The 23,212-nt window shown below is 33.9% G+C and overlaps 3 protein-coding genes across 5 annotated transcripts; 2 read left to right on the forward strand and 1 right to left on the reverse strand.

Moving 5' to 3' along the window:
• Positions 1 to 228: 228 nt before the first annotated feature.
• LOC114384520 (E3 ubiquitin protein ligase RIE1-like) lies at positions 229 to 5,381 on the forward strand. Its single transcript, XM_028344217.1, has 5 exons — positions 229 to 928; positions 2,276 to 2,395; positions 3,384 to 3,516; positions 3,605 to 3,763; positions 4,830 to 5,381. Exons 1-5 carry the CDS (start codon positions 429 to 431, stop codon positions 4,989 to 4,991), a joined length of 1,074 nt encoding a protein of 357 aa, XP_028200018.1. The 5' UTR covers positions 229 to 428; the 3' UTR covers positions 4,992 to 5,381.
• Positions 5,382 to 6,717: 1,336 nt separating this feature from the next.
• LOC114384530 (40S ribosomal protein S2-4-like) lies at positions 6,718 to 8,393 on the forward strand. The gene is made up of 2 exons (XM_028344226.1): positions 6,718 to 7,462; positions 8,082 to 8,393. Exons 1-2 carry the CDS (start codon positions 6,794 to 6,796, stop codon positions 8,238 to 8,240), a joined length of 828 nt encoding a protein of 275 aa, XP_028200027.1. The 5' UTR covers positions 6,718 to 6,793; the 3' UTR covers positions 8,241 to 8,393.
• A 1,646-nt stretch (positions 8,394 to 10,039) lies between these two features.
• Positions 10,040 to 22,392, reverse strand: LOC114384540 (cleavage and polyadenylation specificity factor subunit 3-II). Of its 3 annotated transcripts, none has more exons than XM_028344242.1 (13): positions 22,269 to 22,392; positions 22,005 to 22,182; positions 21,844 to 21,916; positions 21,453 to 21,570; positions 21,023 to 21,096; positions 18,418 to 18,554; positions 17,224 to 17,287; positions 16,291 to 16,356; positions 15,793 to 15,862; positions 13,979 to 14,083; positions 13,018 to 13,159; positions 11,736 to 11,820; positions 10,040 to 10,881 (listed from the first exon to the last, which is right to left on the reverse strand). In XM_028344242.1, the coding sequence occupies exons 1-13, from the start codon at positions 22,291 to 22,293 to the stop codon at positions 10,432 to 10,434; spliced, it is 1,587 nt and encodes a 528-aa protein (XP_028200043.1). In that variant the 5' UTR covers positions 22,294 to 22,392; the 3' UTR covers positions 10,040 to 10,431. The 3 variants fall into 3 exon arrangements, with proteins under 3 accessions (XP_028200043.1, XP_028200036.1, XP_028200048.1); XM_028344235.1 differs by having other exon boundaries at positions 11,724 to 11,820; XM_028344247.1 differs by lacking the exons at positions 10,040 to 10,881; positions 11,736 to 11,820 and adding an exon at positions 12,445 to 12,625.
• Positions 22,393 to 23,212: the final 820 nt, after the last annotated feature.

The following is a 23,212-nucleotide window of genomic DNA, read 5'->3' on the forward strand; positions in this document are numbered from 1 at the left end:
AACTATATAGTATATATCGTTAATATATTTAATAACAAAAGAAACTATATTTAATGAGAAATTAATTATAAGATAGCTTTATTCAAAACTATTCTTTCTAATTGTATAAAATAGCAATATTAATAAGTACGTTAAAAATGAAAATGTGTATAAGAGAGGTATAGAAGAAATCGCACTAAACAATAAATATTTTTGGTCCCAGGTAGCATCGATAAAAGCAAAGGGCATCTGTCCATAGAATAGAATTGCAAGTATTCTACCAAGAAGTAAGAAGCACACCCATCCACCGTTCAACGCCTTCTACTAATACTTCTCCTTTCTCTCTCCCAAACACAAATCACTCTTCTCTTCTAATTCTTATCACACCACTCCCCTCTTTAATCATGCAACGCTCTCACTCTTTCCCTCTCTAGAGACCTCGCCCTGCCATGTCATCACAAACCGCGCCCACGGAGGCGCCGGAGCCTTATACGCCGCTTCTCCGCTCCCGCACCGATGCCGGCCGAGGTCCCGCCCCCGCGCTGGCGCTCCTTCTCGGCCGCGCCGGCCGCCGTGGCCCATCCATGCTGGTACGTGAGACGGCGGCGCGTGAGCTCGAGGAGCGCCGCGCTGACTGGGGCTACTCCAAGCCGGTGGTGGCGCTCGACATGTCGTGGAACATGGCCTTCGTGGTCGTCTCGGCGGCTATGCTCGCATGCACCACCTCCGAGCACCCGACCACGCCGATCCGCGTGTGGATCGTTGGGTACGCGCTGCAGTGCCTCGTGCACGTGTTGCTCGTGTGGCTCGAGTACCGGCGCCGGAGCCGGAGGGACTCTCGCAGCGGCAGCCAGAGGGCGCGGGACGTGGAGAGCGACGCCGGCAGCGGCGACGATGACGACTACAGTGACGACGGAGATGGGAGCTCTGGCAGCACGTCTCGCTCCAGGTGCGTTCAGTTCAATTCAATTTTGTTCATATTGAGCTGAATTGTTCTTTTGGTTTCGATGTTATCTGAGTGGGTTCTGTTCAATTCAACTTGATTGTAGTGGTTTGATTTTACTGAGCAGGTTTTTCTTTAGTCAGTAAATTTGTTAATTTATTTTGAATTTTTTGGATGCTAGGGTTTTAAGTTTTAATTTCGAACTTGTTTTCGTTTTATATTTAACTAATTTAATATTTGATAGAAACATGACATGTCTTACCTGTATCCTGATGTTTCAATTTTTTTTTATATACACAGTGTATCAGTTAGTTGTACCTGTACCTTTGAAACATTAACAACTTAAGATTTAAGGGGACTTGGTTTTTGGGATGGAATAATCTCTTTAATTCAGTAGAGTAGTGTTCAATCCTTATTTCCACTTTTCATTCATTAATTTAAGTTCAGCTCAAGTTTTGGATGGATTGGTGTTTTGTAAGAGATAAGATCATTTGTGGGCTTGCACTTGACAACATAAGCGTATAGTATAGTTGTTTAGGTGTCATGGATTTCTTGAAGATATTGAAGCATGTTATAGTTATGTAAATTAAGTTCTTTCAACATTAATTGATACAGGAGTGAGCAAGATAGCCAATCGAATGTGGCTTTCCTTCATAGTGTACTATGCTATACATGTTCTTTTAGATTTTACTGCGACTTTTTTACTGCTTTGCATATTACCTGTAGGTTTACAGATATGATTGCAATTAATATTCATTATTTTCCCCCTTGTATCAGCCTTCTGGTATAAAATTTTCTGTATTCTTGTGATTGTTTATTCTTGTGGTTATTTACTAATGTGATAGATTCATCTTTGGACCTAATTAATGTGATAGAGGAATAGTTGTTCTTTCTGCTAAAGGCTTTTAAGTATATAAAGTTTCCAAGACTTCATGGGTAGTTAAGAAATGGTATAAATTGCAGTCACTATAATGTTGTTGACTAAATAAGGGTTAGTCTTGATAGTTGATAAAAAGATTGTTAGTATATGTCTGGTAATATTGAAAGAATTTATGGTTTGATCTAGGCTTCAGTAAATGTTATTCTTCTGTAGATATTTTTGGCACATAAGCTTTACCTCAGATTGTGTACTGTAATGTGAGGACTTACCGCAGTCCACAGGACAGGACTATCATATCTTTGAGAAAAGGAAACAAGATATCTGTTCTTATCCCAAATACCTTGGCTGATGAAGCATGTTAATCTGCTATAGCCTTATATAATGTTTGCTTATTATATTTTACTTGATACTTCTCTGGATTGTACTATATAATTAAGTTTGGTTGACACTGATTTTGATTATTTAAAAAACAGATTCGCAAAACAATGTGAGTCGTTAAATACCGGGGTTTCATTCATTTGGTGGATAGTGGGCTTTTATTGGGTTGTCTCTGGTGGCGATATACTTCTGCAAGATGCCCCAAGATTGTACTGGTAAGCCTTTATTTCTAACATCTAAAATAATGTTTGTATATTAATTTTAATATTCTGATATCTATCTATACATGTAGAGTCACATATACAGATGATATTTGCTATTTGTTCAGGTGCCTGAACAATGCATATACATATGAGATCATTTTTCATTTATTTCTTTTGAGGAACAGAAGGATGGAGATTCCTTTGGGTACCTATTGTTTTTAAGAGGGTACTAGCTCCCATAGCAATTAGTGACTAATATTTAGCCATATTTTACACATTTTTTAATTTTTTTTTTATTAAATGCTCATTGTGGACATTCATAAATATATCACTATGGTCTTTCAAATACAAGTGATGCCATCAAATTGGTCGTAAAAGGCTAAAATTGATTTCATTATTTGCTATTGATGGATTAATTTGATGTCCCCAATAAATGGAGAACAAATGAGATGCTGCGTGTAGTCGTGTGGACTGTGGAGGATCAAAATGGGCATTTACTGTATTCCACTTTTGAAAATAAGATAAGCTTTAGTTGTGCTGTATCCTTCTTCTCATGCAGCCATGTGTTTTTTCATATTGTGTAGTGACTTGTGTTTCAAACTTTTATATCAAATTTCTTTTTGTCTCTTTAGTTATTCAATCAAAGGACATCTTTAGTTTTTTTATTTATTATCAAAACCCATTTTTTCCAATCAACATTAAGTGTAATGAAGAAACCATTTTTTTTCAGTTAGTTTTTGGGGTTAAGTTAGGCCCAAACTCACATTCTAAGAGTTTCAAATACATTTTATATTGTATTTTATTTTTTCTTGCCTATAAAATAATCTTTTAATTAAACCTATATTTTCTTAAAATATATGTTGAAGTTATATATTTTTGCATATATTCATAAATATCCATGCAATGTATGGATACTTGCTAATTCTTTTTATTTGATAAATTGTTTGCTGAATTTTGTAACATTACTAACAAAAAAAATCTGTTTTTTGTAATTCTACAGGTTGGCTGTTGTCTTTCTGGCATTTGATGTCTTTTTTGCCATCTTTTGTGTTGTCTTGGCATGCTTGATTGGCATTGCTCTCTGTTGTTGTTTGCCCTGCATCATTGCTATTCTCTATGCTGTTGCAGGACAGGTATGAACGAAAAATATTTTAGACTGACTAAAATATTTCAAAATAGTGAACCTTCTAATGTTTCTCCTATTGTTTCGGGATGACATAGGAAGGTGCGTCAGAAGCAGATCTTAGCATGCTTCCGAAATACAAATTTCGAATATTAAGTGATGTGGATAAACCTAGTGGTGGAGCTGGATCAATGGTTCCCATAGAAACCAGCAGTGCTTACTTGGAAAATGAACGAACACTTCTACTCGAGGATGCGGTATGCTCTTCTCAAAATGCAATTTATTTTTGTCTGATGTTCATCACTTCTATGAAATAGAAACTGATAATTCTCTGATTTTCTATTTTGGTCAATGCACAAAGATTTATACCGTGGCTTCTTGTGTTCATGTGTGTGAATCTGGTTAACCAGGAGGGAAAATAATAAATGCAATTTCTACAACTAGTACTGAAATTGTTGTTGCCAACTTCAAATAGTAGTTCCGTGGTTTCTTACTTTGGTCCCATATTCATGAGCTAATTTCTATAATCCTTGATATTTTAGAAATTTGTGAAATAATTGATAGAGGTTCAAAGTTTGCGTTAAACATCTGAACTGGTGATATTATATTTTTTTCCCTTCCAAATTTAATATGTTAAGTTTAGAAGGTCCAAAGAGGTTACAACCTAGTACCTGGGTTAAAAAATGATTTATATGAAATAAAATAATTTATTCATTATCATGCACTACTATGAATGAAGTCTGAGAAAATCGAAAAAAACTATATTTGCATTTTATTCTCCACGTATAATGGCCCATGAAGCATTCAACTGGATCTCATTGAAAGTAAATGGAAAAATGCTTATCTTTAGCTGCTTTTATGGTGCGCTTCTTTTGCTCTATTCTGAGTTCTTTTGGCATTAAAGGAGGGGAGAAAAGAAGTGTACACTTTGACGCTTATTATAGATGAAGTCACCAAGCAAATAATAATAATAATGAAACAAAAGGGTTAGCTAAGGAGGCTCTTATTAGGTGCTACTTATTTGTGTAGATAGTTTTAATGAAGATATTGCTAAACTATTCTTGAGGAACCTAGTTGAAAATGTATGTAGGCCTGAGCTCTTCTAGTATGTTGCTTTGTAGTCTAAACTCAATTATTATGATTTTTTATTTAATGCAAGATTCGAGCTTGAATACGTTCCTCTACAATAAATTATTTCCATTAGAAAAAAATCACTTGACTTAGATTAGAACGCTTCATTTGTGGACTGTAAAAACAGTCTGCTATAATTCAACTTTTGATTTTCAGGAGTCTATTTTATTATTATCTGCTGTTGCTTTTCAGGAATGTTGTATATGCCTCTGTTCATACGAGGATGGAGCAGAGCTGCATGCTCTTCCCTGCAACCATCATTTCCATTCTTCGTGCATTGTGAAATGGCTGAAGATGAATGCAACTTGTCCTCTCTGCAAGTACAATATTCTCAAGGGAAACGAACAAGTGTGACAAAAAACGAAGAACCTACCAAGTCCCAACTGGGTGTTTCAACAACTGTTGTGCAATATGTATATATAATTTCAAGACAAGAAAGAGTTTACCTCCCTACTCGCTGGGTTTTGATGGTTGTTTCGTTTAGCTGTTTCTGTAGAGAAAAGATATATAGAGCATTTATTGACGAATAAGTTAGCAACTGTAGTCTACTTAGAATTATTTCGACCTTTGTTAGATTCAGAGATGTCCAATTTGTAGGTTGTTCATTTCTTTTCTGACGGAAACTGGATTGTTTCATTTGCTACTGGTTGAGTAATCGTAGGCTTTATTAATTTGATTGTGTTACATTAATCCATCTATGTATCTTGTTTATTTATGGACTATGGTATGAACTTTCTTATTTTATGTTAAGATGTGAGTTTCTTGATTACGCTATGGAAACTACAGAAAGAATGCCCCCCATAAAATTTTAAGTATCAAAATGAGAGAGAAAAGTTTCTCATTTGATCCAATAAAGAAGGAGCAAGCAGCTTATCCGGTCACTATAAAAAAGATAGAGGTTTGCTCATTTTCATCATGCAACTGTGCTGAATATGCAATCAAAGAAGTTGGTTCATGGCTTACCTCACTTAAATTCTAAATTACTAAGTTGTGATTTCCCTTCAAACTAGCAACTTGGAGAGCAATATAAAAGCTGCAATTGAGTCACACAAATTTGGCCAAAAAATTGTTTTGCTTAAAGAGAATAAATATTTGCATCATCTTTATATATGATTTCACCATAATGTGTTAGACACCATAATGTGTTAGACTTTATTGCTTGTTTGGTCAAACTTATTTAATGCAGTCGATTATTATATTATAAGCAACCGTCTATGAATACTTGAAATATTTAATAAATATATTGTAATTAATGAATATCATAATTAATATATCATATTTGAAGTATTAAAACATATACTATATTTATTTAATTTAATAAATAAAGAATTTACCAGGTATGCACTATTACTTTGTCAATCAATTAAAATTAATTATTTGTATTATTTTTAGGTTAAATGTAATTCTGATTTTAGTGTTTCAATATAATTATGTGTTGTTACTTGTGTCCCTTATGCATATGCATAATAACGAGTTACAAAATCTAAAAATAAATTAATGATGATGCAATGCTAATTTTGTAAAATTAGTATTCTTATTTATCTATTTATTATTATTTTTTGCTTGTGTAAAATAACTTAGAATAAAAATTATTTTATGAAAAAGAAAGTATTAGATTAAATTAGATTTTGATAGAGGATTATACTCTCATGTTATATGATACTAATTTTGTGTCAAATTCAAGTGTATTTTAATTATATTTTTATTTATAAAATACTAACTTTTTTAAAAAAATAATAAACAAGTTTACATGTATTTATTAGTTGATCCAATCCAAATCAATATATTGGTGAACAATTTGTTTGAGTTAGATATTACAAGAAAATTCCAAAAAAAAATAATCCAATTCAACCTGAAGAAATTTGGTTTTGTTGGGTCATGGGATTGATGAAACCAATCCAACCTAATTCATGAATGAATACTCCTAAAATAAATAAATAAATAATTATAGAAAAACGACCAAACGATCCTTACGAAAATTTCTCATTTCACAGGATTAGGAACATCTTATCCCGGTTTGCATCAAAACCTATAACCAAACACACAGAACTCTCTCTGTACATAAACCCTACAAAAACACACGCAAACCTAATCCCGCACTGTGCTTCTCATTCTCTTCTAAAAACGCCGCAGTCTCTTCTCTCTCAGAAACCCTAATGGCAGAGCGCGGAGGTGGCGAACGTGGCGGCGACCGTGGCGGTTTCGGACGCGGCTTCGGCGGGCGAGGGCGCGGAGGCGACAGGGGCCGCGGCCGGCGTAGAGGCCCCCGCCGCGAGGAGGAGGAGAAGTGGGTCCCGGTGACCAAGCTGGGGCGCCTGGTGAAGGAAGGAAGAATCCGAAGCCTGGAGCAGATCTACCTCCACTCGCTGCCCATCAAAGAGCACCAGATCATCGACACGCTGGTGGGCCCCACCCTGAAGGACGAGGTGATGAAGATCACGCCGGTCCAGAAGCAGACCCGGGCCGGGCAGAGAACCCGTTTCAAGGCCTTCGTGGTCGTCGGCGACAACAACGGCCACGTGGGTCTAGGCGTGAAGTGCAGCAAGGAAGTGGCCACCGCGATTCGTGGCGCGATTATTCTCGCGAAGCTTTCGGTTATTCCCGTGAGGAGGGGTTACTGGGGGAACAAGATTGGGAAGCCCCACACCGTTCCGTGCAAGGTTACGGGGAAGTGTGGGTCCGTTACCGTTAGGATGGTTCCCGCGCCTAGGGGTTCCGGGATTGTGGCGGCTAGGGTTCCCAAGAAGGTGCTGCAGTTTGCTGGTATTGATGATGTTTTCACCTCCTCCAGGGGATCCACCAAGACCCTTGGCAACTTCGTTAAGGTTTGTTTTTGGTATTCTTACAAGTTTGCTGCTTTTGACATTTTCAACTATCATGAAAATTTTTATGGACGAATTAAGGTTGTAATTCCAATGTCACAATTAATTTAAGCTTTTTATGTAAATTATTAATTTTAAATTTAGGGACGAACTGTTGATGCTTTAACAGTTGCAATTGTGGAGTCCAATCTTTAATTTACCCTTTGTCTTTCATTTTTTTTGTGGCCTTTTGTGTATGAATGTATTTGAACAATCTACCAATTTTGTCTCCAAAGTGCTACTGTTTCTTGATTCTTCTAAGTTGTTTATAAGGTAATAGAACTATTTAAGTAATTTTCAAAATATTCAGTATTGAATATTCATCACTTAGTACCTATGTTATTTTACTTAATATGTGTTAGTCTATGGTGTTTTTGCTGCAATTGATGGCATTCAACATGTATCATCACTTGTGTGATTTGTTACTTGTGTATGTGTGTTTATGTGGATGATCTTTTGTTAGAGAGGCTAATGTGTATTTGTGTGCATGATCCTTTGGTGGAGAGGCTAATGTTCATGAAAGAATTGCTATGATGTTGTTTTTAGTACCCATAATAATGATGATGCTTTGTATTATTTACAGGCTACTTTTGATTGCTTGATGAAAACCTATGGATTCCTGACACCAGAATTCTGGAAGGAGACTCGCTTCTCCAAATCTCCATTCCAAGAGTACACAGATCTATTGGCAAAACCAACAGGGAAGACTCTAATCTTGGAGGAGGAAAGGGTGGATGCTTGATTTGCTAGTTTTGGTTTTATGGATGTTTTAGAGACATTGTTATTTACCTTTGTTGGTTCTGTGCTTTACTTTTGGTTTTGATAGACGGTGGTATGTCTCTGTATGGATTTTGATTGTTTCAAGTTTTAATTTAATTGACTGTAGTTTTGAATACACCATAGTTTTCTACCTGTTTTATTTGGTTGTTGCAGCTAAGTGACAGATTGCAGAGAGGAGCAAATGAGTTTCTGCGATGCCCTTTCAAGCTTTTCAGTAGAAATACAGTATAAATATAAATAATGATTTCAGTTAAAAGTTATTTTTTCAAAAAAATGAAGAACCGCTTAAAACAATGTAATGCTTACACGAATCTTTGGATTCTCATCACTATTATAGAAAATTAAAACAATTCGTTATTCTTTTTATATCCAGTTTTAAACTACATGTTAAATTAAAAACTAAAACTGAAATAAAATTGTTGTGATATGGTTTGATTTTTTAAATTAGTTTATTCGTTTATTATTGTGAGAGTTTAACTTAACAGAATTTTGAGGCCACATTTTAGACAATTATAGATGGAAAAAAACGGTTCAATAGATTATTGTAGTTCCTAGCAATGTATACAGGTCATGTACTTGTAAAGGGGACACAATCAAACTTATTTTTACTTGGCATTTTATATTTTTTGCCTTTTTACAGTTTTTCTTTATCGTTTTCATTTAATTCTTTTATTTTTCAACCTTTAATTTTCACACAAATCCGTTCCTCCTCGTTCGTCTACACAACACTTACTGAAGTAGCTTGGAAATGCATTTATTGAAAAACAAAGTCCCATTCTCAATACCAAATTACTTGATAATTATTTTTGTTACTTGATAATTATTTTGGGATTGTGTTGGAGCAAGTTTAGTCAAATGGCTAAATTTTCACACCACAACAATTTAGGGGGTGGGGGAGTGGGGAAGAGTATAGTTTAAAGTAAAAGAAGATAAGCTAGAAGATCAGGCACCAGGTTCATGAGGAAAGAAAACAGTAATTAAAGAAAAAGAATGGAGTGAAATACATTTTAAGTTAAAACTAAAAGCTAGAGGATAAAATGAAAAAGAAAATTGCTTTTTTTCTTTCTTATATAATTCTATAAAAAGGAAAGATAAGCTAATAAAATGATAAATATTTACACATAAAAATGAGATAGGGTAATGTTGTCCTTTTAGTAAATTATATATTGTAGAGAAAACTTGTATGAAAAAATTATAATATTATATTATTGTTATTATTTTTTGTTCATTATAATATATATAAGAAATAATTTCTGTTGAAAGTAGTGATTAGTCTTAATTGGAGATCTTAAACACGTAAAATAAGTATTTTTCTCTTAAAACAATTAATTTTATATCCAAAAGGTAACATAAATTTGAACTCTAAATCACACAAGTACTATTACTATGATAGGTAACAAATAATATTTTAGATAAATCACAAAAAATACTCATGTTTTCTGATGGGGAAAACGTTATATATATAGACCGCACTAAAACTTTTCTTTCCTTGCTAACTTTCACCCAAAAACCATGGAATAATTTCTAAAATCTGCATTTTCCGTTCTTTTACTTTCTTTTTGTTGTTTTTTACACCAAACCAAGTCTGATGTCTAGAGTACAGAAACACCTTCATGAATCATAAAATTCTCGCAAGCATAACTATGGCACTACCTCTCGAGTTAGGCGTGGTGATTAAGTAAAATAAATGGTGACTAAAAGATTAATACCCATAATAATCACAGTTTATTTAGGATTTAATAATTCACTTCGACAGCAACCTACTACAATAATCACACTTTATAACATAACCCCAGATCTTGACGTTAATTTTTTTCAAAAATGATAATTATTAAAAAAATTAGCACAACACAAAACCAATCTGAAATACTGATCACTGAATACACCCTATTAAGAATTCTTGACGAATATGTGGTTGCCTAGAATAACCCAATAAAATATAAATCACTAAATTAATTGTACAAAACTCGTAAAGGATCAGATGAACAATCACAGTAATTCCCTTTATCCTGCATCATAACGCTGGAGACTATGTAAGTCTATGTTAGGAGCACATAGTATCAATAATTAGAGCCTTAAATTAGGAGCCAAGAGAATTCGTCGTTTAAGCTATCCATTGAGTCACCAATATGCACAGAACGTCTGTATGCAAACTAAGCATCGTGCTTCTGTTCCTCCAACATAAGCAAAAGTTCATCCTGGTGTACAATCTTTGCCTTTTTTCCTTTCTCCAAGACCAAAACTCCTTCTGCTACCCTTTCATCTTCAACTTGAAGCTCAGGCATTAAGTTTCTGTCTACCGTAGTTGAGTTACATAAGTCCACCGAACTGCACTTCTGAAATGTGAAGTTCGGACTCAAGCAGCTTCGAATGAAAGTGTCTGAGGTCTCTGCATATACATAGTTAGCTGAAGGAATGGTTACAGTTTCATTATTTGCAGGATCATAACATTGAATCCCCAATTCAGAATGAATTTTTTCTTTAAGGGAAGCCATCTTATGCTTCTCGCCATGCACTAGTATAACATGCTTCGGGGAGAGAAAATTTACAAGATCCATTATCCCTTTAGAATCCGTGTGAGGACTAAAAGCCAACTGATGAATCTGTCAATTTAAGACGAATCAAAGTTATTCCAGAAAGGCAGAAACTAAATGAACTGACTCAATTCCCTTCAATGCCAATTTGTACAATATATTTCTCAATTAAAAATTTATATAGAATGTAGGCTTTACTACATGCCTTTCTTGATTTTGGATATTCAAGCTTTTCAAGACCTGAAAAACAATAATTTAAACAGAATTGCAATGTCTGCTTTTATTTCTAAAACACAAGTTTTCAAAACAACTCGTGACAAATGGAGGAACATCAGTGGGTGACAGCGATACAAGCATTAGTTGAAGTGGAACATGGACTTAAAATCAGTTTATAAGCATTACCCACTATACCAATATCAACTCAAGCAGACAAGGATAGAGTTTGTTTTTTTTTTTTTGGAAGGCAAAATTAGGAATATTATTAATAAACTAAACAGTACCAGAGGTACTGAAGATAGCAATTACAAGGCACTAGGTGCCACCTTCCAAAAACAGAAATAACAAAACCCCAACAGAGCCCCACACAAAGGACACCAATACAGATATCATTTAACCAAGGGCCTCCACAAGATTGGTAGACCAGTGGTTTCAGTTGTAGACTTGAGTCATTTCAGAAGCAAACTCATCACATCAAACACCAAACTCAGGAAGTTAGACTAATGTAATGATAATCTGTGAAAGTCAAGATGTTTATGTTCCTGCTTTCAATATACTTATCATATTATTTTAATCACTAAGCGGCTTTATTTACTATTTTACATGTACATTTTGCTAACGCCTTTCCCAACCCAGGTAGAACATGTATAAGCTGAAGTTCATAAAAATACTGAATTAAAAGTAGATATATGTACCTGGCAACGCACATCTATTTTTGTATTAGGATCCAGGTCAACTTTGTCATGCTTATCTGACATTAATTTATGACCTATTGTTCCAGGCACACAATACCTACAAGGGTAACAAAGTAACAGATTAGCAGAACAGAACTGGTATGTGAGTACATCAAAATAGAATAGATCACTTACACTTATTTTTTGGGTACTATTTATACATATTTTTTCTTAAAAAGAAAAAGAGAACTATGGAAGAGAAAGTAAAAGGAATGGGTAAGGAAAGCCTCTCCATGAACACAGTATATGTTGGGACATAGTGTACAATGCAGAAAGGCAAGGCCATGAAATAAAAAACTATACATAAGAGAACAAACCAAAATTCATAGTTACTTCACTTGTAACTGGTAACCATCATCTTCCATATTTTTTATGGCAGCATTATGTGCTGCCACCATCCACCATTAATAAAATTGCACTCAAGTAGAACCAGAGTGTCGTGTTTATTTTGTCACCAATCTTTCCCTTGTGCTTCTTTCCCTCCACAATTTTCTGTCACTGTTTTTTCATTTTTTACTTGTTTATTTATTTTACTAAAACCCTTTGCTTTCCATAAATAGTGAATTATTATGTTTTCTGTTCTAATTTTCTTTACTTAAATACGAGCTTCAGTAACTTACAATATATTATAGAAATTGAAATCCACATTTTGATTTATTTATTGAAATGAAGCAAAGAGGCATTGGATTTTGATTTGTCAAGCATAACAAGCAACAAAGTAAGAATTTTGATAGTCTCTAAACATTGGTTTGAGGAGTTGCAAAAAGCATGCTCTAATGGGGAAAATTTCAATCCCTAATTCAACTTTAAATTCTAAAACCTCACCTAGGCTCGCCTCATCAAGAATCAACCAGCCAATGAACCTAGACCCAAGAGATTAAACAAAATATGTTGGTATATTAACCATTCAATAATAAACGGTGATCAAATACATCCAATTCATTAACTTTTTGGGTGGATTTAATTGTTGGTTTCCTACACGTGCAGCTATCACCAATGTATTAATCCTAAACTTTATCCAAAAGAGAAAACTGTACCAAATTGATTAAGTTTTAGACAAACGTGATATTTATCATTAGAGGACAGTACTAAAATAGTTTGATATCCATACACTTTTCAACGTGACTTCTAATTGTGGGAAACATTAATCTGCATTTTGCTCATCATGCTATCAAATGGAAAATGTAAAGAGAAAGGAAGAAAAGAAAGAGAAGAAATGTAATGTAAAAACAGAAAGAGAAGAATAGGGGTGTACCCAGGCAAACTGACAAGGTTATTTTCTGACACTGCCCAGTGCTTAAAAACTTCAACTGAAAATCCACCGCTTAACATCCCAGGAGTGGCGAAAAGAACACAAGGGCCAGGAGCATCTATCATAGACCTTTCAAATTTTTGAACTGTAACATGCAAACCAGATGAATGAGGCATCAAACTTATCAAATGACACACATCCATGCACAAAATTAATTTCTATATGTTTTCTCATGAAATTTTCAATATGGATAGGTTTGAATAAGTTTGCTGTTCAAAAATAGATCTAATATACGCCATATCAGCAAAATTTCAAATATTTTGACATGATACTCCATTAGGACTTCTAGTTTTTTTACTTCCAACTTTTACCAACTGACCTTGAAACCTCAATATATAAGTTTGATTAGAGACGAAAGATAAATGCCTAACATAATAACGGTCACAATTTTCTCAATATTCTTCAACTTGCCCATCAAAGTTTAAGGACACAGAATCATTATATAATATATATTATTATAACACAATGAAAAGAAAAAATCTCACCAAAAATAGACAAATTGCCTTTTTCTTTTTTAACAAATTAAAATTTAGAGTAAATTACAGCAACACCCCCTGAGGTTTCTGGAAACTACACCTAAACCCCCTGCTTTTTTTACCATTACAGCAACCACCCTTATTAGGGTTCACAATGTAATGTTTTGCAAACAATTAAGGGGGGTTATGTAATGTATGAGGGGCGTCAATGTAATGCTCTTCAAACAATTAGGGGGTTTAGTGTAGGTGAAAAAATGGGATATTATGCATATTTTCAAGAAACCTTAGGGAGTGTTACTATAATTTACTCTAAAATTTATCAAAAAAAAAAAAAAAAAGAACTACATACACAAATGTGAGTGGGTATATGAATGCATAATGATGCAAAACAGAAATTTTGACAAGATATAAAAAAATATTGAAATTACCATTCTTAAAATCAAAAGCATTATGTTTAGAGTATGTATCTTTAATCTTCTGCCTTGTCCAACGAATAAGCATCTTGTAATATGCATTAGCTTGGATTGTTAAACCTGGAAAAAAAATATTCAAAAGCAGCTACTAGTTAATTTAATAAAAGCACAGATACCTCAAGAAGTTACAAAACTAAGCCGCATTGTATTATCTTAATCTGATTGTTTTGCACAGGACAAGGGAAATTATTCTGCACAAGCATACATAGAGTGTAGCACAAGAGGCTTTCGTTTAAAGAATAAAGCATAATTAAATCCATACCATGATCCTAATAGACATTTCCTTACTCCTACCTATTGTATGTCTTTTTAAATAGTTTATTTGACATAATTGTAAATTTGCAATTATGTTATTATAATTGTCTTCTAAAGCAGAAAAAATTAAATGAAAGATCATTATAATTACAGAATTTGACAATGATAACTTTTCATTCGTTTGGTAGGGGCAGAATGATAACTTGTGTGTAAATTTGAAATCATGTTATTATACATTGAAAGTTATCATTATAATGACAATAATATGTTTTAGAATATCTAAGAACTAGGGGTAGAATGGTGCATGACATAATAATCCCTAAACTAACAAAAGGTATCCTAATCTATCATACACCATTCCCTCCCTTAAAATATTTTGCTCGTCTTCTAACAATATGTACCGATCAAAACAAATTTCTATTTTTGCAATTTCTATAGAATCACTGAATCAGAATGCACAAATTTCCATAATAAATCATTCAGGGAGCTTTCATCAAAGGAATCGTCAACCTTCTCCACTGACCCTCGCTGATTCCACTAGGTCTACCGCTAAAGATCCAACCCTATGTCCGTATCATCTCCATTTTCTGATTCACCTGAAACTGCCCCACTCATCAAAGCTTGTTGATTCTTCTTATTTCAGCTTCTCTCAGCTCCCTTCATGATTTTTGGATTTCTCTCTCTAGCTCTAATTCTCTTCTCCAGTTTTCAAAAGACTCCATCTTTTATTGAACCATGAGATCCTAGGATCGTGGGAGGAGCTCTAATACCAATTAATAGCATCCAATCAAAATTAGAATTTACTACTCCACGTATTTGTGAGACCTGTGCCCACCCTCTCAATCTTTTCTTGGTGTCTAAAACTTATTGTGTATACACTATCATACTCTGTCATCTCTCCATCTCAAAGTAACTAACAAACCGAGGTCAGCTCACATTTTGTTCGGGCTCTGTAGAAGCTCTGGAACATTTCTATCTTAATTTTTCTAATTTTGTTAGTTTGAGAGTAAGGAATCCATGATTATGATCTTTTAACTGAGGTTTATCTCTTTTTCTGTATTAAAATGGCTACTTCTTATCAACACACTGTTAAAAGAACCTTACATACGGATATTCCTTTAATGTTTCGATTTTAAAAACAAGATAAGCCCCTACAGCAAAATTTCTGGGCAGGATTTAAGAATGTGACAAGGCAAAAAACATGTGATGATATTTGGCATAATTGAGTATATCTTTGAAAAAGGAACACTAACAACCTCAGTCCGGGTCCGTTAAGCCTCATGGCAGTTTTCAAACAAATTTGTGTGCTGTGCAGTGTGGAAGACAATTCCTTATTTAATGTATTTATTGTACATACTTAGCTTTACACAAATAAGTGTAAAGCTTAGGAAATAAGAGAAAATCTTGTTTTCCAAATGGGAAAGATTACCCTGAAATGATTATGTATAGTTTATATATGCAAAATAATAGAAGAAATGAAGAATATTGAGTCAAAGTTACAAGCTGATACAAACCTGCTGAGAAGTAGATAGGAACCTTCAAATTCATGCGTTCCCAGTAGTCTTCCAACAAAATGCATAGTTCCTAGATCTAGATATTGTAAGTTGCAACAACTTGGTAAATATAAGACTAGCATTACATATAAATGAAGGTTTTGAAAATTAAACTGATAATTTTAATCAGCAATTTGAGTGTTTTGCAGTTTATTAATCTAACCTTGGTCAAATTGGTTTTTAAAATTATGTTTTTAAATATATATATATATATATATATATATAAACGGATAAAAAGCTTGTTTGGGACAGCTTAAATTGTAGGAAATTATTATTTATTTTTCAAAAGATCTCCCAAAAAGCAGGAAAAAAATAAGATTATTTGTTCAAAATAAGTTTAACCAAACACACACTTAGAATTTATAAGTGAAATAGTTGCCTGTACTTCACTCATTAGCTATAACAAGTGGAAAGATAAATTACAATCAGTGAGATGAATGGCGATCTTAATGAGAATACCTGAGCTCTTCCAAGTGCAAATGTTGGAATAAGCACCTTTCCTCCACAAGATACACATTTATGAACCTAAATCATTTAATTTGAAACTTAGTACCCAACATAAGAATAACTGTGGATCAGGTTCATTTTGAGAAACAAAAGCCGAAAATTAAAAGAAAAAATAATATAACTTGATGCTGACCCAAGAACACAGCATGTAACTATCCTGTTTTTTTTTTTTTCTTTCAAAAAAAGACAAGAAGTCCTCATTAAAAACAAAAGTAACACTACAGCTATCAACACATCTAACATAGAAATTAATGATGATAAATTTTATTGCATAAAATATTTTAATTTGTAAACTATTAGTTTTAGCAAATGTCTATATCTGTATTATTTGATTACAATTAGCATTATTAGGGATATCATTTTGCAGTTATTGTTGTCAGTATAAATATACATGCTTGGGGTCAACATTTGACACATAATTACCATACATAATATGGTATCAATAGTTTAGGGTTTGATTCACACCAATATATACATGCTCGTCTAGCCAATATAGGTCGGTCAACAAGCCCAATCTAGTAACACTAAATTTTTTTCCTAAAACCATAAGAGTCCTAATATTCTATTCCAATCAAATGTTAATGCACCAAATAGGAGCATAAATAGCACTCATCCACAAGACCTTGCCTTTTTTCACTTCAGTCAAAACCTCTTAATCTAATAAATAAAAATTGGTCCACACTGAGTACAAATCAAGGATTCTCCAAAAACACTAAATAGCCCAATTCGAATATAACCAATGACAGGTCAATGTAAAATGTAAACAGAAAAAGTATGACAAGATTAGCTGAAAAGAAAGGACTGAGAAAATGAGAGAAAGAAAACAAGACACCAAATTACATATGCAGCATTGCATCAGTTCTACAAAGTGTTGCAAATACATACAGCTTTAAGGAATTCCCTCTCTCGAGCATATCTTGAATCACGTATTGTAGTCGCATATGTGGATCTGAAATGAATTTTTTCAGAATCATATAAAAATGTATCCAAGAAAATCTGGCTTATAACTTCAAGCAGTAAATCTAAAATAGGATTCATGCATTTAAAACCCGATTGAACCATTAATCAATAGGAAGATAAAAAACTATGATAACATAGATGAAATGTTACTGTGCCTTGTTATCATGACACAAATGTAGAATGTATATTCAAAACTATGCACTGTACCAATCTATCAAATTGTATGTGAGATAGGCAGTTAGGCACAAAATCCTTCATCCAAACTATTAGCAATTAACAGAGAGCTGTTTATGTTGGGAGTACACTCTTAAGACATTAGCCTAAAGATTAAAAAATTTCACTAATTTGGTTTACATTTGATATTGGACCTGCAACTCGTTCCTGTACAATTTAAATGGTGCCTCTCTAGCACTAAGGAAAATTTTACCAAAATAGCCATAAGACCAATGTTGCTTTATAATGATACCTTTTGAAAATTATATCATGCAACTAATGCAGTATTGGAAATTATAATAATAAAATGCTTTTGGCCTCAAAATAGTAATAGTGAAAAAAGGAAATAATAATTGATCACATGACCTCTTGGTCATGTAAGGTTTGTGTTGAGATTAAATGACATAACTGAAAATCTATGAGCTAGCTTTTGGGGTTGAGGTAGGACCAAGCCCACATTCTAAGAGTTTTATACTATTCAAGGACCAACATCCCAAAATTTTAGGCTATTAGGTGCTAGCCAAGGAATGAGATTAATGGTAATGTATGCAGGTAAATAGTCCATGAAAAGTAAGTTCAAAATTCAAAATTCAAAATTATTGTAGAAAATTAGCAATAAACAAGCAAGAAAAGATCATTTATCACCCTCGCTACAATATTGATAACTGTTATAAGGTACATTTATACAACCGACTATGTTCTTACTCAGTTATAAGAAGGTCAAGTTGTAGTCGATCAATTTGATAACTGATATATGCAGGTAAATAGTCCATGAAAAGTAAGTTCAAAATTCAAAATTATTGTAGAAAATTAGCAATAAACAAGCAAGAAAAGATCAGTTATCACCCTCACTACAATATTGATAACTGTTATAAGGTACATTTATACAACCGACTATGCTCTTACTCAGTTATAAGAAGGTCAAGTCGTAGTCGATCAATTTGAGCTGCTCCAAGGTGTCTATCTGGTGTCATATTATAGTCTCCTGTATAAACCATTTCTGCGTCTCCCACTTTTGCATAGAACATTGCAGCTCCAATAACCTTCGCATAAAATATGATTAATAGCAAGCTTAAGTACTAAAACATTGCAGTTCTAAGGCATTGAAAGAACAAAAATATACTCTAACGATACAGATACAGATTACATAGGAAAAGTGAACCTAAAAGTGAAAAAAAAGGTCAAATACATGATGAAATAAAATGATAAATTATGTTACAGGGAATGTTACATCACCTCGCATGATTGATAAAGCTAAGGTAGGGCTATCATGAATGATATATTACAGAATCAGTTTTGGTATGGCTAGAAGAAAGGACAAGCTTCAATTTGATGCTTAACTATAAGATTTGGAATCATGTATACGATGGAAGTGGAATAGATATTCATAGAAGGATAACTTTAGAGACCATTCCACAATACTGAAGGATAACTTAAGAGTGGATTATGTAATTAATATCTTTTCAGGAATTATTGCCTTGTAGCATACTGTGTCAGTCTCCCGTTAAGGTATTTTTTTTTTGGAAGGCAAAAATATATATATTATTAATATGAATCATAGCAGTACCAGGGGTACTGGTGAAGTATACATGAATACAAGACACTTAGTGTGTCGCCTTCCAACATAAACAAATACCCAACATTAATCCCACTACATAGGATAAATATACCCAGCCCATATTAACTAAAATATTCCACAAGGTTAGAAGAGCATTGAAAGAAATACTAAAGTTTTTCTCTCTGGTCTTTAACCATGACCATTTGAGGAATAAAGCATCATCCATTACTTTAGAAGGTTGAAAGTGATTGCCCTCAAATACCAATTGGTTCCTATGCTGCCATATGGAGCTAGTCAATGCTACCCACCATCTCCCGTTAAGGTATGCCATAGGAGAAATAGAGTAAAGGCCAAATTGTCGTGAACATGTCTCTGTTAATGAGTCTTTGTAAGAGATGGAGAGAGAGATACTTCATACTAGTTAGTTAGGCAGTTATACTTGCATAAATAGGAAATAGGAAGGAAAAACAATCAGTTTATATATTAAGACTTCCATTTTTTTTTTTTGATCAACAAAGATAATTATATATATATAAAGAAGTACCAGAGGTACAAACATTACAAGTAAGAGTTGTCAAGCATATGGTTCCAAATCAGACTAAAGACAGTCTGAAAGGGAACCAAACTGAGTAAATGGCCATGAATTGACAGCCAGAGATATACTATATCCTATATCCTATCCAAAGCATACTCTAAGATTAGAAGACCATTGATTATAATGTATTACAAAATGTGGCTCGAAATTTCTGAGCCAAGACCACAACAGAAACAGTGCATCGTCCAGCAATTTGTTGGCATTGAGTGTGCCATTAGAGAAAAGTAAGTTGTTCCTCTGCTTCCAAATTGTCCAAGTCAAGGCCAGCCACCAACACCTCCATCTAGTAGCCCCTATTCCAGCAGCCCTGCCAAGTGTATGTTGAAGGAAATGCATCCTGGGATTTTCTGGTAGAGCCGCGATGGTGTCAACCCAAGATAATGACTCCCACCAGATATGAATAATTTTACTGCACTGGAAGAATAAGTGCCCTGCAGTTTCCTCACTGGTCCTGCAGAATGGGCACAAGCAATCACTCATTTCAACCTGTCGTCTTCTCAGATTTGTCTTTGTTGGCAATCTATCTCAAATTAATCTCCAAGCAAAAACTGAAATTTTCTTTGGGACCTTTAATTTCCATAGCTCCGCAAAAACTCCATCATCGCTGGCCTCTATGATTTCCCCTTGCAGCAGATTATACGCGCTTTGTGTCGAATAGATGCCGCTTGGCTCCGCTTTCCAAACCCACTCATCTCTTCTACATGGGTGAACTGTCTTGCCCTCAATATCATTTAAAAAGCTGTCAGCATTGATAACCTCACTGTCAAATAATGATCTCCTCCACCTAAAGTCCCATTCCCACCCAGAATCCGTGTGCACTCCCACTTGCTGTATAAGATGGTTTTGCTGATTGGAAATGGAATATAGTCTTGGATACTTTGCTACTAGAGATATGTCATCATTAATCCAAATATCCTCCCAAAATTTTATCCTATCACCGCAGCCAACCCTCCACGATAATCCATTTTAGTTTTCACCATTGCAAATTAGTAAAATGTTAATATAGTCCTTAAGCCCTAAGCCCTAATATTGAATGCTACCAGACATTCAACCTTTGCTAGTCCTTAAGCCCTAAAATTGAATGCTACCAGACACATCCATCTAGATTCTAGAACTTTGAGAAGGCTACCTCTTGCAGATGTTCAAATGGATTACCATACACTTTCATTTTATTCTGATTACTATAATAAAGATTTGATTTTCCAATTTTTCAGCATCTTATTTTCTTTCATCTTACAACCAAAAAAACGAAATAAGAACTTTAATGGGGAAAATTATCACCAAGACACTAACACATCTGAAGTTATACTTTTTGCTGAAAATGAAATATGACTTCAGAGATGAATCATAAGCCTTACATGTCCTGCATAATAGGCACGTATCTGCAGGTCTTTCTCTACTTGTACAGTCTGCCTCAGATCAACAGCAATAACTGCACAGGGAATCAAATTAAATTACAATTTTTATAATAGTGATACAAAATTGAGATGTAATGTCAGAAGCATGGTGGTTTTCGATGGAAACCTACTGTGTTCAAAATTTCAAAACAAACACTAAAATACCGATAAGTATAGCAGAATCTTTTTAATGAATCAGTGTTAAAATGCACACAAAAAATGTAAAATCATGTAATTGAAATCTACCAACATTTATCAATTAAAAAAACTTAGATGAAACATTTATATATCCCAAAAAAAAAAATACTTTTTCTTCATTTAAAATCCCTGACACAACAGCTGCACACAATTTCAACTTAACCCCTGACACAAAAAAAGGATCCAACATTACCTTTCTTCATGCACTCAGCAATTTGATCAGAAGAGAATAGCTCTTCCTCCCCCCGGCGATCAACCATCACTTTCCGATAGTCTTCCAACATTAAAGGAGCCAAAGCTTTTGTCGGGTACTGCTTAAAATCAAATAAAACTCAAGTTAAATTTACTGGTGTAAAACTATGACCTGGAAGCCTATGCTTAAGGACCTGTTTAGTTTGAGAAAACAAAATGACACCTTTCCTTCCTATTTTCAACATTTTAAATATATTTTCAAAAATTTGTTTTCTGATTTTTGGTTAAATTATAATTTTGGTCCCTAGACTTGCTTTTTTGTGGAACTCCACAAACCATTTCATATGTTCAGGCAAACATTTCATCAAACACGTAGCAGGATAGGGACTCACCGTCATGTAAACCGGTCCGTTATACCCCAAAACTTCAGTGAAGTAAGCTAAAGCACCAACGTGATCCAAGTGACTGCCCCATTTTGCAAACAACAACGCAACATCAAATACTAACAACAACAACAACAACAATAATAATAATAATAATAATAGACACATACAAGTGAGTGATGATGATGCAAGAGAGGGCAGAGTTGAGATCTCTACTGGGGGAGATGCGGGTGAAATCAGGGTAACGACGATGATCCAAGTAGCCCATGTGCATTCCGCAATCGAACATGATTCGCTTGGCGTTGATGGTTACCACCACGCAGCTCTTGCCAACTTCTTGACCAGCGCCTGCAAACAAACCAAGTAAGTGTGAGATTGCTGAATGCGCTAGCACCATAGGGAGAGGAAAAACAGAAAAAGGAATGAGGGAATACCCAGCACGAGCGTTTCAATCGCCATGGATGCTAGCGGCAACAACAACGTACACCACCAGAAAGAAGGGGCGCCAACACAACACTTGTTTCCTGATGCATAAACAAAATAAACTTTATATTATTTTCACCCAAATTTAATTTTACTTTTCGTTGTTGTTACCCACCGTTAAAAGTTAAAACCATGACAGCCCAACAAGTTTTCATTTTTTATATAAAAAATATTTTTTATCAATTTATTTTTTGTGTGACCATTAAACATATAATATTTTTTTCTTTCTTTTTCTTTTTCTTTTTATCATTGAGTCATCTTTGTAACTCTTAAGAAAAATTTTATTCCTACGTCCAGTGGCAGACCCACGTTTAAGCGATCCTGATTTTTTTTGTAAGTTTTAAAGTTCAATAGGATATTAGAGTTTCAGTTGCAAAGTTTCAAATGACAGCCTGCCCTTAAATTAGTCAAATTCAATTCTTCAAATATTATCAAAGGCACGTATAGGCATGATTCTATTGGTCTCATACTTTTTATTTTACATTATATACTCTTATTTTATTATTATTTATATAATGATAGAATTACAGTAGAGCAGCGTTAGCGTGAGATCATTGAAAGGTGTCAATTTTCCTGTAAAAATATATTATCATTTATTTTTTAAAATAAGTTTGATCAAAAAAGTATATTTAACTAAATATTAGTAATTCTATATTCTGTTTTATCTCTTGACCATTTTCTCACTCTAAACTATCAAATCAATAGTAATGTTATATTTCTTTTTAGAAATCTCATTTAAATATTATATATTTTATTGAATTTTAGTCGCTATACGGTAAGTTTTTATTCCTGACTTTTTTAAATTATAAATTCAATATTAATTTTATATTTTATTAAAAGAAATCATATTTGAAGATTCTGTCTACAAATTAATATTAATGATATATATTTACTA

Source organism: Glycine soja, chromosome 2, assembly GCF_004193775.1.
Source record: "Glycine soja cultivar W05 chromosome 2, ASM419377v2, whole genome shotgun sequence".
In the NCBI taxonomy this organism is placed as follows: domain Eukaryota; kingdom Viridiplantae; phylum Streptophyta; class Magnoliopsida; order Fabales; family Fabaceae; genus Glycine; species Glycine soja.